We start from the raw sequence: 16,200 nt of genomic DNA, 5'->3' as shown, positions 1-16,200 counted from the left end.
TAATTATTTCACAATAATTCAAATTTATCTTTAATGAATTATGCTAATTTATGCATGAAATTTTAAAAATTGGCTGTAAATCTGTAATTAAAGGTCCAAAACTGCTAATTTTTGGTCTAGGTACTCTTTGTAGGATTCTTATTGAATGTACGTCAAAAAAACGGCGGTACCAAAAAATTTTTCTTATGTATTTTATTGTTTTAAAAATTTCTCACGTATTTCATTGTTTTTGACTTTTTGTTTTTTACTGTTTTTTTCGTCGGAAATCATCGGCGACACTATTCCAATCATAAACAACATGAAATTAATTGATTTTGATCAGTAAAAGTAAAAATAATAATACATTTATGAATTTTGGTCAGAAACAGAATTTGCATTGAATTTGTACACGAATTCACGTTTTTGAGCAATTTTGGGTCTGACATGCACTTACAAAATATTGCGTAACTTCAGTACCACATACCCGGATGTCGCGAATTTGAAGGTCTCAGAAGTTGCGCAAGACCCTAAAGAAAAAAGTAATGAAATGTCGTGGGGCGAGATTTTTGTGTTACAGATTTATTGTGAAATATGTCGAGGGGGGGCCCAAATGAAATATGTCGAGGGGGGGGCCCAAAAAGCCCCCCCCCCCCCCCCAGTCTTTTTAGGGTTAAGTCACGACAAACTGGTCAAACAGGCCATCCCACCAATCATTCAGATTTTTAGCGCGGGAGTATGGCGGTCGCACTCATCGCTCGTGCTCCCAGGCTCATGATCAGAATAACGCCAATCATTCAAAACTCACTTCTACCCACATAGGCTCAGAGGAAGTAGATATACAGCTCAATGAGAGAAATATCATGAAGGGGAAACTACAATATTCTTACTTTGTTTGACAGCGGTGCATCTAAAACTATCATTTCTGGAAGTTTTGTCCAGGCTACCCAAAACAAAAGTTTCACCTGTTCGATTTCGACTTGGTAATGCCTAGTATGTAAAACACCTGTGAGTTTAACATGCTCTGGATTTCTTTCAACTTACACTACTGTCCTATTCCCCAAGTGTTTAGTCATCAATACAGTTGATCACTGCATTGAAGACTAGCAGATGAAACAGTACCATAACATACCAACATACCATGGACAATACCTGTTTACTATAATAATTAGCAAACCAAGTGTCAATTAGAGCACTAAACCCTATTAATCTATTACTTTGATTTTGTTCCAGCTGCAGGTACGTGTCTCATTCCCCTTCTATCATGTGTCACATCTAATTGCCTCTGCCCTTGCACTCTACTTCTGTTGCCCTCTTCTCTGCCACGGCCAAACGTCTGTGTAGTTCCAGATGATGTTGATGAGGCTGATGAGGACAATGCATGTGACCTCCTTTGATGGTTAAATGTCTTCTTCTCTGAGCTGGATTTTGGCTGAGAGTGAAAAAAGTAGAATTTCAGCAAGTTAGTGTTGAAGAATTATTTCTCAGCTTTATCCGACTGAAAGAAATTGATGAAATTTTTAGGTCTACTGTCACACAAATTTTAAGCCCTATACAGTTCGTGGAATTCGGCTCAAAATTTATCACAAGCATCTTCTTCAGGGGTGTTGAAGGAGACATCAGAATATGATATGGAGATAACTTCATATCAGTATCGGGACAATTACCCCAGCTAAACATCCAGAGCTGGAGTAAAGATTAAAGTTAGGGTCAGGTTTAGGGTTGGAATTTGGGTAAGGGTTAGGTTTAGGACTAGGTTCACGATCATACTTCCATTCAACAGAGATTTTTTCTCATTGGTCACTCATCGGAAGCAAAGTTTGTTGCTTCCGGCCACCAACAAAAGTGTATCGGATTGCAGTCTGATGAATCTGATTTAGTTGGTCGACTATCAGGTGAGTGTCAGACATGTCACACCCTAATCCTATCTGACGATCTTGCCTCATCGGATCACAGCCTGACATGTCTGACACTGACCTGATAGTCAACCCACACAGGCTGGATTCATCGGACTGCGATCCGATGCACTTCGGTTCATGGCTGACAGTGAAAAACTTTGTTTCTGATGAGTGACCAATGAGAGAAAATCTGTGTGGAATGGGGGTATTAGGATTAGGGTTAGGGTCAGGGGAAGGTCTGGGGTAATTATCCTTACTAGAACCTTCATATCAATACATCATACACATGAAGTAAAAAGCAATACAAAGTGCGCTCACCAAAGAGGACAAATTTGATTAAAGCAGACTTCCAGGCAATGAGGACTTTTGCTTAAATATCTTTAAACTTTATCGAAAAAATAAGCAAAGAAAATGGGATAATCGAGGGTCTACGGTACTGACTGCTGCAAGTTAGTTTATTTGTGTATGGCACAACCCTGTGTTGATATCATATACTGACTGCTGCTCATCATCTGAAACATCATTTGCCCTTTCTCTCGTGTGTGTGTGTGTGTGTGTGTGTGTGTGTGTGTTGGAAGGACCACCTCACCAGGTTTGCATCTTGTACTTTGCACATAGAGTCATCCCAACAGTTATAATCACGAGCATCAAAAACATTACAAATCGGGCAGATTATGAGGTACATAGTAAAAAAGGTTAGCTACAAAGTAAAGTTTCCTTACTCTCTGAGAACTTGACAGGACAGGCTTTTCTCTCTGTCTTTGTCTGACATCCACAACTACAGCATCTACATGTATAAACAACAGGAAAGAGATAGAGCTTGATGCATTTGTTTGCAAAGATGGCATTGGGCAGGTACTGCTTACTCTCTTCTCCCATAGTAATGGCTCCTTCTCACTGTCATGCAATCTGCTATGCAAGCTACAGTTGAGCCATTAGTAGCTGATTGCGTTATTTTTGTTTATTTGTACCACAATTTGTGTCACGATTGAAATCGTGGTGTGAATCATTAAGTAATCGTGGTAGTCATATCAGAATATTAGATCATAGATTATCAGATCTTATCAGATCTGGAGGTCAGTTGAGGCAATCATTTTGATCGTTGAGAATTTTTGAACCATCCAAAACTTTTCTACGATCAACACAACTGCCACGATTGACCTCAAGATCTGATAAGATCTGATACGATTATCTTGATTACTCAATGATTCAGACCATGATTTCAACAGTGGTGCAGATTGTGATTAACAACATAAATAAAAATTCAACAATCAACTCTCAAAAGCCCATCATTGCATGCACAGCCGATAGTACAACAGTGGGAACAAGCCATAATCAATCATCTCTTTTTTCTACATCTAACTTCATATTGCTGAATTAGAAGAAACCATGTAAATGTAGATGTTGCACACTGAGGGGTGTGGAGGAATTATGTTTTCAGGGTGTTTGTCCATCAATCCATCTGTTCTTCTGTCTGTCCTTCCAACAGATTGCTATTGGAAAAAAAAATCACTGCATTTTAATGGTACCTGGCAAAGGCATGTTCACAAGAGGTGTAAATGTTTTAATCAAATCTTGGACAAAATTCCTCTATGTCAAAGGGCAAAGGTCGCTAATCTTTGGCTTTATACTTTGGCAAGAAAATGTTTATTCTTTTCAGTCATTACTTCAGCTAAGAAATGTCCAGTGATAACAACAAGGTAGAAATATGTTGGCAATTATTTGCAAACCCAATATCAGTCTAGTGTTGAAGTCACTTTACTCAGTGTACATCAGTGTACTTTGGTTTACAATGCTTTCTTGCTATACAGTAGCTTCAGCTAGAAATCTCCAGCGGTAATATTGTCTACTATCAAAAAAAGGAGAGAAATAAATGAATAATTAAGTTGCCTGCAATCAAAAGGGTGAAAGATCAAAGATCACTAACCTGTTGCTAAAATATCATTTTCTGGCCTTAGATTTTATCAGGTACATAAGATGCAACAATAATGCTACAATGTATGTGAAAGGATAGAAATATATTGGCAAATATTTCCTTTGTACAGCAAGGGTTGCAGTCAATCCTAGGTCAAAGGTAAAGATTATCACCAAATTTACCATTTGGTGATGATCCTTAATCATCACCAAATTTACAATTTGGTGATGATCTTTAATCATCACCAAATTGTAAATGAAGGGTAAGATACTTAGAGCAGATAAAGTGCTTGCAGAATATGTAGAGGCATCCTGGTCGACTATGCTCAGTTGTACGTAGTTTTATTTTTCTCTTGATATGCAGAGCTTTATCATTCATTTGTATTGACATGAGCACAGATTTCATTGCGATTTGTTGCATTATATGGAACTATGCAGTATACAGCAATCTGTTAAATGTAGAAATAAATATTGCAAATAAGTGTGTTGTCCTGGTAACAAAGGAGCATATTGAAAAAGAAACGAACCTTTTTTGATCTGCACTTGCAGATCCTTTGACATTGTATTCCATGCTGCTGTCCCAACAATGAGGCTGGCATTAGTGACCGCCATGTTATAACATCGGCTGTATGAATCCTTGAAGAGAGCACAGGCATCCTGTATAAAATACAAAGTATGGCACATATAATGTAAGTGGTTGGAAACTACTAGGGATAAAGACAATTCTGACACCAATACTTGATCATAAATGAAGTCAAAGTGGTTATTATTTAGTTATTACATGTATATCAATGTACACTGCACATGACTTTTAATGTCAGAAACTTGAAAATGTCATCACACAGACATTTCATAAAAATCTGACTTAAAATGACACAGATGTTGCTGAAAACTGGGGGGGGGGGGGGGGGGGGGGGGGGGGGGGACATTCAATGCTAAAACATAGGAGTTCCCTGCCTGGTCCTGTCCAAGATTCCACTCCCAAAGGGTATGCTTTTATATTTTACAACCTTGCTGAGGCATGAAAGGCACAAGTGCTCATACAGTGGTAATAGCTTCAAGGAATGGCATATACTATCAAAGTTGAGTCTACTTATGCACATGGTTTAATGCAGTATTTACACCATGTTTCCAGCGGCCACAGCAATCAATTTTCTGGCCATCATGGACAAGAAGGGATGAACTTGTGACTACGCAGGGGGACGGTATGGACAAACATGTCGGACCATGATTGCCATGCATGCCATGTCAGATTTTTAAACAGTCAAAAAAATTGCCCAGCAGGAACAGTGCTGATGAGAAAAATAGTGAACTGTAGTAAAACAGGTAAACATAACAGGGCATGATAGCACATAATGGGCTATAACAAGACTTGGAGGTGGTCTGTAGTTGGGATGTGACAGGAAACATGCAGGGCCTGCAGAACCTGGGGGCTGCAGCCACTGCCATTGTCGTGCCTTGAACTTGGCCTTGTGTGATGCAATAAAAAGTCTAGGTTGCTCTCTGATGCACTGGACACCATGTACGAAACATGCAAGCTGATAAACTTTCCACCAAATCGCCAAAGTCTGCTTGAGAAAATCAAAGCACATACATTGTATGTAGTAGTTTCGCTCACTGTGGAAGTCATGTATTTAACAAATGCAAGCATAACTATTAGTCTGTGTTTCATACTTTGAATAAAACTAAATGAAATCACACTTACAGGAGGTCCTATTGATTGCATATGATGTCAGGTTGCAAATCAGCAATTTCTGTGGTTCCTACAGATAACATTTATGCTGCCGGGATACAACTGACACATGACAAATGATTACTTCTAGAACCTTGTACAATGCTTTTAGATTGTGGAAAGGGTTGTCCATCGTGCACACTGCACGAGGCCTAGTGCAGAGCAAGCAATGGTTGAATTTACGCCCGGATTTCAGCCACTCAGAATTGAGGACTCATCAATTGAGGTATATGACTGATTACATAGAAACAAGTCTATGGCAGCAGCAACCATAATCTGAAGAGCATGCTTTTTCGACGATTGACTGTTTTGTTGTTATTGTTTTTTTGTTTTTGTTTTATTTCTGTATAAATCTTGCACAAAGTGATTCCATACCGTGTTTATTTTTTTTTCAGGTTTATGACTACAATGTATATTAATACATATTATATAAATAAACAATTTCAGAAGTGTTTCCTCGTTTATTAATTTGATAAAATAATCACTCCTATCAAAGAAGATATCTATGTTTCCATTTTTTAATACGCAATTCTTCATCAGAAGGAGCATAAAATAAAAAGCTTATAAAGAATGTGTTGGCTCATTATCAGAAATGGTTAAACTTAACATTGTATTACATTCAAATGCATGAAAGCATACTGAAGCATACAACAGAATTGTGCTGTCACTATCAAGAGACTAATGAACAAATATCACATCTATGTTCAGTTGAATATTTCACTGTAACAGTGCTGTCTATGGGCACTAATGAGTATAATCAATCTAGTCACACACACTAATTTTCTCCTTACCTCAAATTTACACAATGACATAGAATCTGATAGCATGTACATGTAGGACCATTCACCTACAATTTCTCAAATTGGACACACTGACTCTTTAACGGTATGTGCCTTTAACATCGCAGTAAAATTTAAGAATATGACTAGTGCCACCTAGTGTTAGCTCAAAATATCTGTGCTGTTCCTATGGTGCTTTCTTTATCAACTTTGACCTTAAATTCACTCAAAACAAACAAATAAAATACAAAACAAGTTCTTCAACTTGTTTTAAAAATATATGACATAATTTTGCAGATTCTTTTTAAATTCTGTTCTTAAAATGTTCTGCTGATGACTCAAATTAGTTTTTTACACACAGCAATGCTGATGCTGATACTCTCACTGACACAACAAAGGACTTAAATTTGTGCAGTCTTGGCTACATGCCAAGAAATTATCTCTAAACATAAATATATATATAATAATAATAGTGGCTACTTGTATAGCGCACAGGTCCACTTTTCAGTGCTCATGGCGCTTCAGAAATGAAAAGATATTTACATGCATTTGTGTATATACATATTCAAACATTTCAACAAAGAAGGAAATGGTTAACAAAAACAAATATATACCAAATAAAGAATACAACATATACCAATTAAAAATACAATATTGATCCAACATTAATGACATACAGCAATTACAGTCCTCAGTATGAAAGGAACAGATAAGTTTTAAGGTTGGATTTGAATGACTCTGTAGATGACAGTTCCCTTAACTGAACAGGCAACTGATTCCACAATTTTGGTCCCATAACGGAAAAAGCACGATCACCATACCCATGTTTTACTCTGGGTGTTTGGAGTATGAATGTATCTGATGATGAACGTAGCCTTCGTGTCAAACTGTATTTTTGAACAGAATTACTTATGTATGCGGGGGAGAAAGAATGAACTGAATGATGTACTAATAACAGAATCTTGAAAATAATCCTTTTTTCTACAGGTAACCAATGCAAGGAACGGAGAACTGGTGATATGGAATCAAACTTATTAGTAAAAGTTAACAATCGGGCAGCAGAATTTTGCAACCGTGAAGTTTTGTGACATCTCTTTTTGGAAGATTACATAACAATGAATTCGAAAAATCCATCCGAGAAGAAATCACAGCATGAATAAGTATCTCAGCGGCAGATTTAGACAAATATTTCCTTATGAAACTTAAATTACGCAACTGATATCGAACATTCCGCTGAATATGAGTTACATGACTTCGAAATGACATTTCCTGATCAAATATGACACCTAAATTACGGGCTGTTTTCGGAGTAATGCAAGTGCTACCAATGTTGACATGACATGATTGATAATCAACTTTGCTTAACATATCCTTTGAGCCCAATAACAGAAACTCAGATTTATCATCATTTAGTTTAAGGCCATTAGATGTAAGCCAGATTTTCAGGTCTTGCAAATATATATATTACTGTATGATTTTTTGTATTAATTCAACAATACTTCCCTGTCACATTAAAATCAATGACATTGATTTAAACCAAATTAATTGTCCAAAATTGCAAGGTTCTCGTTGATGATAGTGCCTTCCTTTCAAATTCGCACATTGATTATCTCAGCAATATCCCTTCTATCAATACCGGTATCCTCAATAAACTCAAACATATTTTTCCAGGCCAAATTCTCCTTAATGCTCATTCAACCTTGGTAACTCCATATGTTACATACAGAATTCTTGTTTGAAGAAATGCTATTAAAATCTACTTGATGTGTACTAGCTTTCAAATTAAAAAATCCACCTAAGGAAAGGAAATAGCGAACATGCTGAATACTGGATCCAAACAAACAACCTACTCCTAGAAAATAAAATAATTTGTCTGTTACAAAGTTGGCATAGATCATGTTTCAGTTTTCTGCAATGGAGTTTGACACCCTCATACGTGCCCACAAGTGATTACAAGACAGTGTAATTTCACTGTCAGACTGTAAAGCAGCAGACGATGCAAAGCTCACAAAGAGTGAATTGTTTTGAGCAACAACATGCAATATCTCATACATGTGTAAAATAAGATACTTAGCTAACTTTAGTTTCAGATTGTGTAGGCAGCAGCTCATATAATGGCGAAGCTGGCAATGACATGCTAGTGGACATTGATAACAATGCTTCCCAATATCCGATTTGGTTTAAATCTAAATGAGTGACGGAATATGAGTTATGAAGTATTTCCTGTGATTTTGGTGTGTCTTGATAAAGGTGAATTTGAAACATCTACCTAGATATGAATGTAGGCTTATATTAGTGCCACACATTTCATGTGGCAAGTTTGTATCACTGTCACTAACGTAAAGAGATCCACCATTTGTTTCAATAATGCAGTAGAATATTTTTCCTTTTGGGCATTTTCAGCATGGACTATATCTATCCATGTTGTTATGCCATTCTTACTCAAAACCCCTCAAAAGAAGCATGGCATTTATGTTACGAAAAGAATATAATATGGTTACACTTTACGAGACAGAAAATTATCTGTGCTAGTGCTTGGCTTCGAGTGTGCACACTGGCCTAGATACAGTGCTCTGTCTTTGAAGTCTTTACACTTGCGGTGTGGGTGACTGTGAGTGGGTGGTATTGTACAGCTCAACTCAGCTGCATAGATGCAGTCCAGTGGGTTTTATGTACAAATGAAGAATGATCATTTTTTTGATGGTTGTCTAGTAGGCCTACAACATATAGGAATGGAGAAATATTTCACAAGTTAAGTCTACCCTGATGTAATTGATGAAATGAATGGAACACTGAATTCAGGATATAAAGTTTTGGCATAATTGTGACATAGGTCTAGGCTACTGTGTAGTCCTCTGAGCTCCCTCGGCCTCACCTCTGATCCCCACTCATTCAATTCAGCTTTCACGCACACACATGTACATGTACATGTATGTGGGGAGGTGGTAAGAGTCCCCACAGCACTACACAAAATGAATTACAACTATGCTATTAAAGTAATGAGCATTCATAATGGTTCATTAATAAGTTCATAATGGAATTCGTCAGGCGTATGTAGCTCAGTTAAATCTAGTGTAAGCCTGCCTCAGACTGGAAGAGATGAGATTGATGAGACATGCTGACAGTAATATTCTATTTGTATTTCATTACACCAAATCCTGTGTTGATTTTAGTTCCTAGACTTACGCTCGATTCCTTTCAGTCATAAAGTTACGCTTGATCTGGTAAAAGTTTAACTTGATTCTTTTTTTTTTGCAATCAAGTGTAAGTATCTCTATGAAACAGACTTTAAATCATGATTGAACTCCTGCTCAATTCACATTGTGGCATACGATCAATCACCACTCTTAATGAAACAGGGCCCTGGTTTCCCCTTTTCATTATCCCCAGGCCTTTTTTTTTAAAATCTTGATTTACTATTTTTTCCTCCCTCCATGGTGCAAAAGTGGGAGTGCAGATTATACACCAGAAAATATGGCAGAAGAAATAGTATTATTAAATATATGGGACATATTTAGATATTCTCTTGGACATGTAACTGATAATCAAGAGTATTATGACTCAACACAAGTCAACAAGTATTTGTACTGCATAGTACCTTCGTAGGAAACATATTCGATGTAGTACAGGTTACTCACTGCATTCCACTCGGATGCTGACTCTCTTGCAAGCATGTCTTGTGTAGTCTGGATGAAGGTAGGCCAGTGCTCCAAAGACCCGTCAGAAAGCATCTTGTTAAATAGTAGTTCCACCACATCTCTCTTCCAGCCCATCCCCTAAGGAAGAGAAGCAAAATCCCCTGTGCTATATCAAGTTGAGATGACAATCAAAATAATCACATAGTAGCAGAGCAGAATTGAAGTTTGGAGGATTCTTGCAATAGGAAATGGTGCCAGGAGTCGGTGATTCTCAGTAAGACAGCCTTGCAAACTTAACAAATTTTCTGTTAATTCATTGAAGGGAGCTTTACTAAACATTTCCTTTGTCAACTGATATTTCTCACATCATTCATGAAATTTGGCAGTTTCATAAATAAAAGTAGCTTAAAATATAAAAGGACATGTCTCCGCAGAAATACCATTTCATCTGTGTAACCAATTGTGTGTGAATGTGCCACAGCTCATGTGGTACTAAATTCAAGAGTCATACATGCATAGCTGCAAGCTATTATTTTAACTGCTGTGAAATCCTAAAGGAGAAATTTAATGTTCTAATGGCATATGACTTACCAAAATGGGATGTCGAGAACCCATCAAAAAAATAAAAATAAATAAAAAAATGACAGAAAATCAAACATGCCAAAATGATACTTTTGAGAAAAGAAACTTTGAAGTGAAGGGTCTACTGAATCGAGCCATACCTTACTGCATGTAGAATAGGGGGTTTAATACGCTATTGCAACCTCTGTGACAGGATTATCAGGTTAACCCCAAATCTGGTACACTGATTAAGAACATTCTATAATTTACTTAAACGTTTTAGTAGTCTGCTGGAAGGTTCTGTGGGGTCTTTATACAAGCTATAGTACACTTCATGGGTGGGATATAGAGAATCCCAATTTCAGACAGGAACAATATAGGTGTTCAAAATGATTAAAAACACTACTATAAAACACACGTTTTTGCAGTGCATTTTCAGGAATTGGAGACAACAGCCTTTTTCGCGAGTTGTCTCTAACATTCAATGCATATAGTGTAAACAAGAACTTTCGCATGCATTTCAATTTTGCGAATCTTGGCTCTTGCAAATTTGTGAATTAAAATGCTCGCAAACATTCCTCTTTTTACAGTATGTATCTGATTTCACGTTTACTAAGCTTTGAGTTAAGATTCCACAGAGGACATTCTCAGAAAACACTAAAATGTCAAAATCAGCCTCGCTGAACCAAATAGATATTTTCATTCAACTGAAAAATCATTTTATTTATTTATTTATTTATTTTTTTTTTTTTGGGGGGGGGGGGGTTGATGTGAATTTCACAGAACATCTTATTTCTTTCTTTTTTGTCATTGCAAAATTGCCTGCACTTGCGAACCTGTGACAGCGTAGAGACGATCAAAATAACCCTGACATCAATTATGTGATATCTAAAGCAAGTACAGGAAATAAAGATGACAAGAAATTAAAAAGACAGCTAAAGACATTAATAAGAGTCAAAGCTACCACCCATTCAATTGTAGGGCCTATCCTATTCCAAGATGAGGATAATGGTTGGATGAATTGAATCACTATCATGTACATTTGAGTTTTCCTTTTATTTCATTGCAGTAAATGATTGCAAATCTTGCTTTGTCTCAAGTGTCTAAAATGATCATAGTTCACACATACACACACACACACACACACACACATTCACACACCATGCAAGGTAGGTGAAAGAGAGAGGAAGAAAGACTAGGATTTTTACCATCAAGTATTTTTCTTCAAATCCAGCTAATGTGATGATGGCCTTGAACCTCCTAATTGAATAGTCCAGAACCTTCTCTTGAGTCCTCGCCACCAGCTGTTTGACAGGCTCAGCCCATGATGTCTGGCCAGGTGGTAGTTGATTCTTAACCTTGTCTAGTTTAAATAACATCTCCATCACAGTGTCAGCTGTCTAAAGGTGTGTGGAGGATGGAAACACATACAGTCAACCTCGCGTAAGTCGACATAATTGGGACTGAGAAAAACATGTCGACTTACGCGAAAGTCGACTTACGTGTAAGTCGACATTTTGTCGACTTATAAATGAAAACTAATTTCCCCTAGAGTAACTGCGTCAGTAAGCGGCCGTGCAGCCGTTCGCGGCAGGTACAACATACACGGTAATATACAGCTAAACACAGCATTGCACTGTTACATGCACACTACACATATACTAACACACTAGCAATCAACAAAAACCAACCGATAAAATGAGCACGATCTCTGACGAAAGTGAAATTTTCTCACCTAAATGACAACATATCGCATCCAAAATGAAATTTTCGGTACTTCTTAACATAACAGTTAAGAAACAATGGTCCAAGAAACTGGATTTTTTGTCGTTTTCTCAATGTTCATGGATTTTGAAAACATATCCTCACGTAAAATAGAATTTTCGCGAGCCGATGTGGGCCGCCATCGAAAAAAAATGAGAAAAACACGAGAAAGACATCAACAACACCGCCAGAATTGCGATCTTGTTTGCGGCCAATGCATGTGCGCACGCTATTTTCACGTGCTTTCGCAATGGGAATTGGCGCTTATGCAATGTTCGCGAGAAATGTGAAGGCGTTCAGCTAAAGATCGCAGAGCACGCGCGTATTGCATAGGGATTGTACATCGTGCCGCAAGCAGAAATACTACGTCGCATATCGCCCTTATCGGCGAAAATTGTGCCGGGTTTTGCCCTGGTAAATCATGAAAACTACGTTGGTCAATGGTAAATTTCTTTCATGAAAACAATCGCGTTAATGAATAATCTTGTCTATGATATATGACATGGTTGAAAATAATTTGCCTGATTTGTTTACAAGTTGGAAAAACTCTTAACAATGCTTAAACTGCCGCAAACGGGATATTTTACTCTATACAGAGTAAGATCATGATGCGGATCGCTACCCAGATCTTACTCCTTTTGCCGCCAAAACATACCTACTGACATTAGCAACAATTATGTTTCAGTTCATGCATAAATCTCATGTGGATTAGTAACGACAACGCACAATTCCCAAATCTCTACAGAGATTTTGAGAGAGCGGGATCAGAAACCTGGGCCCGTTTCTAGACACTGTACGTTTTAAATTTGATTTGAAAAATCAAACACATATTCCCCAAATTGCATGCGGCTTTGCAATTTAAATTCAAGTGCGTTGCTGCGAAGATATGTGTGTAAATTTGTATGATTCTGTCGAGATGATTTTTCAGTGCCGACCGAGTTGAAATAACATGTGTGATTTTCCTTCCCTAAGTCGCCATATTTGTTTTGCTTAAATTTCTATTGCCATACTCTGAAAATGAATTGTTTTCGCGCTCTGCGATTCACAACATAACCGCTCTGTACGGCGCGGGCCAGTCTGAAATAAAAAGAAGAAGAAAAGTTTGTTAGTCCGAAAACGACATCTTTTGGGATATACTAACCTTCGTAAAGACAAATCTCTTTCCATCGTCACACTAATTTAACTTCGGACTGAGATTTAAACCTTCGGCAGAGCGAACTGTAACAATAATTTGCTACTATTTTTTCATTGACATTTCGTGAAGCAGCATGCGTTTCGGTAGTTTGAAACGTGTAAATGTTGTGATGTCTTTCCCCTGCTAGTGCAGACTAAGTTCAGTCACGGCGAAAGTTCTGTTACGAAATAAAAAATAATGCAAGTCTTTCAAAAAATAACACACTTCCGTATAGTTTTTAAGCGTTTAAACGCAGTTTCTAGTTTCATTTAAAAACCGCAAGTCTTTTCTGCAACGCTCTTGCGTCTTAAATACATGTACAACGTTGCTTGTGATTTGTTGAACTTGCATTTGATTTTTAGAATTGCATTTAAACGCAATTGAGTTTAAGTTTCTTACAATTTTCTAGTTTCGGATGATTATCAAACGCAAGTCTTTTCAGCGTTCCGTGTGATTTGATGGACTTGCATTTGATTTTCGGGGTTGCGTTCAATTCTTAATTTTGCGCACGAAATAAAAATAATGCAAGTCTTTTCAACAAAAACGCACTTACGTAGATGTTTAGAGATGCGTTTAAACGCAGTTTCTTATAGTTTCGTACAAAAACTGCAAGTCTTCTCTGCAACGCTCTTGCGTTTAGATACAGCGTTGCGTGTGATTTGATGGACTTGCATTTGATTTTTAGAATTGCATTTAAACGCAATTGAGTTTTTAAAAAAAAGTTCCCTTCAATTTTCTGGTTTCGTATGATCATCAAACACAATTCTTTTCAGCGTTCCGTGTGATGTGATGTACTTGCAATTGCATTTGATTTTCAGAGTTGCGTTTAATCTTTGATTTTGCGTACGAGATAAAAAAAATAATGCAAGACTTTTCAACAATAACGCACCTCCGTAGATGTTAAGAGATGCTTTTAAACGCAGTTTCTAGTTTCTTGTGAAAACCGCAAGTCTTCTTTGCAACACTCTTGCGTTTGAATACAGTGTTGCATGTGATTTGATGGACTTCATTTGATTTTTAGAGTTTAGCGTTTATACGCAACTGAGTTTCAGGTTTGTACAACTATTTTCTAGTTTCATATGTTTATTAAACGCAAGCCTTTTCAGCAACGCACTTGCGTTTATGTGCAAAGTTGCTCATGATTTGATGCACCGCCATTTGATTTTAAGTTGCATTTAATTACATGTAGTTGCATTTTAATTAATTTTCTAAAAACAGGCCCAGGTTTCTAATACCGCTTCGGAATACTAGTAATTAACGTTAGAATATTCGGATAAACGGAAACACCAATTTCATGTTCTGATAATGATTCTCTACTAGGACCTATAGGTGTACAAAATTTGTGCGTTTTGAGAATAACGAGAAGGAGAAAAAGGGGAAAGTGAACTGCTTTGGGTACAAGTAACTCTCCAATGTAAATGAGTGTATGCCCTCTCTATTCTGACGTACATGTACAAGACAATGGACGCATGGTGCGAACAGTACCGCGCCGTACACTAGCGAATTACCGAGTACAAATGCTGCGCATCGGAGCGGGAAAACAATTCTTTTTTCAGAGAATGGCGATAAGATTTTGAGCGAAAAAATTATGTCGACTTAGACGAGGGAATTAACACGTATTTCAACTCAGTTGGCACTCAAAAATCAGGTCGACTTACGCGAGTTGTCGACTTATAAATGTGGACTAAGACGAAGAAACTTTCAAGGAATAACAAAGGCAAAAATCGGGACTTTTTTATCGTGTCGACTTAAGCGAGTTGTCGACTTATGCGATGTCGACTTAAGCATTATCATACATTCACGCAGCAATGTAAGAGTTGTAATATGGTGCCGGGTAAAGATGCCGGTGGTAGTTAAACTGTTGCATGAAAATTTGTCGGAGGGAAAAATGTCAGGTTTAAAAACATCACGGGTAAAAATGTCAAGGTAAAAATGTCAGGTAAAAATGTCAAGGAAAAATGTCAGGTAAAAATGTCACAAATAGAAGTATCAGGGGTAAATCAGTGATCGCCAACGGGCAGTGACGTCTATGGCAGAACAGAGAGAGAGAGGGGTAAATATGTCACTTATTAAAATGGCCAGTAAACATGTCAAAGGCAAAAATGTCGGGGAAAATGTCAGATATGAATATCTGGGGCGAATGTAAAGAGGTAAGATGGCAGAAGTGGATGTGTCAGAAATAAAGATGAAATACAAATGTTGCAAAGGCGACTGGCAATGCCTCCTCGGTAATGCATGATTCTCCTAATAGGTCTATAGTACAATGTCTTGACAATGTGTGATGACAGTTTCACATAATTGGCAAATATTAAAATGACAGGTTTGTCACAAATGTGTTGAATGTTCACTAACCTTGAACTAGGTTTAATTGGATGAATGGAAGTATCATCTAAAGAGTGCAGGTATTTGGGGATTTGAGGACACTTACTTGACCTTTGACCCTTTTTAAAGTTTATGCATTAAGTAATTTTCAAGGTTTGGAGAAAAAGTGATTTCAGCACTGAATAGTAAAATATTTGCATTTTAACCTAGCATTTGGCCCCTTGACCTCTGACCCCATGACCCTAAAATTCCCAAGAGAATCACTGTCAGGTAAAAGATGCATAAATATGCATTACTCAATAAGCTGCTATTTTCACGAATTTCGCGAATCAGTGTTGGATCGCAAATTTAACAACATGCAAAAAAGTGCCCATGCGCTGGGGTAATAGTACACATTCGATAGCCTCGATTTCAATTCGCAAAAACAACATCTCGCAAAAAT

General features: G+C 37.4%; 1 protein-coding gene across 1 annotated transcript in view; it reads right to left on the bottom strand.

Moving 5' to 3' along the window:
* Positions 1-719: 719 nt before the first annotated feature.
* Positions 720-16,200, bottom strand: part of LOC139725466 (BTB/POZ domain-containing protein 8-like) — a 72,543-nt gene continuing 57,062 nt past the window's right edge. The window contains exons 10-14 of the mRNA XM_071636543.1: positions 11,707-11,898; positions 9,938-10,075; positions 4,316-4,445; positions 2,597-2,661; positions 720-1,408 (exon numbers count right to left, since the gene is read on the bottom strand). Of these exons, the coding sequence (XP_071492644.1) occupies positions 1,190-1,408; positions 2,597-2,661; positions 4,316-4,445; positions 9,938-10,075; positions 11,707-11,898 (744 nt within the window). The 3' untranslated portion in view covers positions 720-1,189. The remainder of the gene's footprint in view (positions 1,409-2,596; positions 2,662-4,315; positions 4,446-9,937; positions 10,076-11,706; positions 11,899-16,200) is intronic.

This window comes from Diadema antillarum, unplaced genomic scaffold, assembly GCF_040938485.1.
Source record: "Diadema antillarum isolate AM-2024a unplaced genomic scaffold, OU_Dant_1.0 seq00000043_RagTag, whole genome shotgun sequence".
NCBI lineage: Eukaryota > Metazoa > Echinodermata > Echinoidea > Diadematoida > Diadematidae > Diadema > Diadema antillarum.
This window is presented reverse-complemented; position numbering and strand designations above follow the sequence as displayed.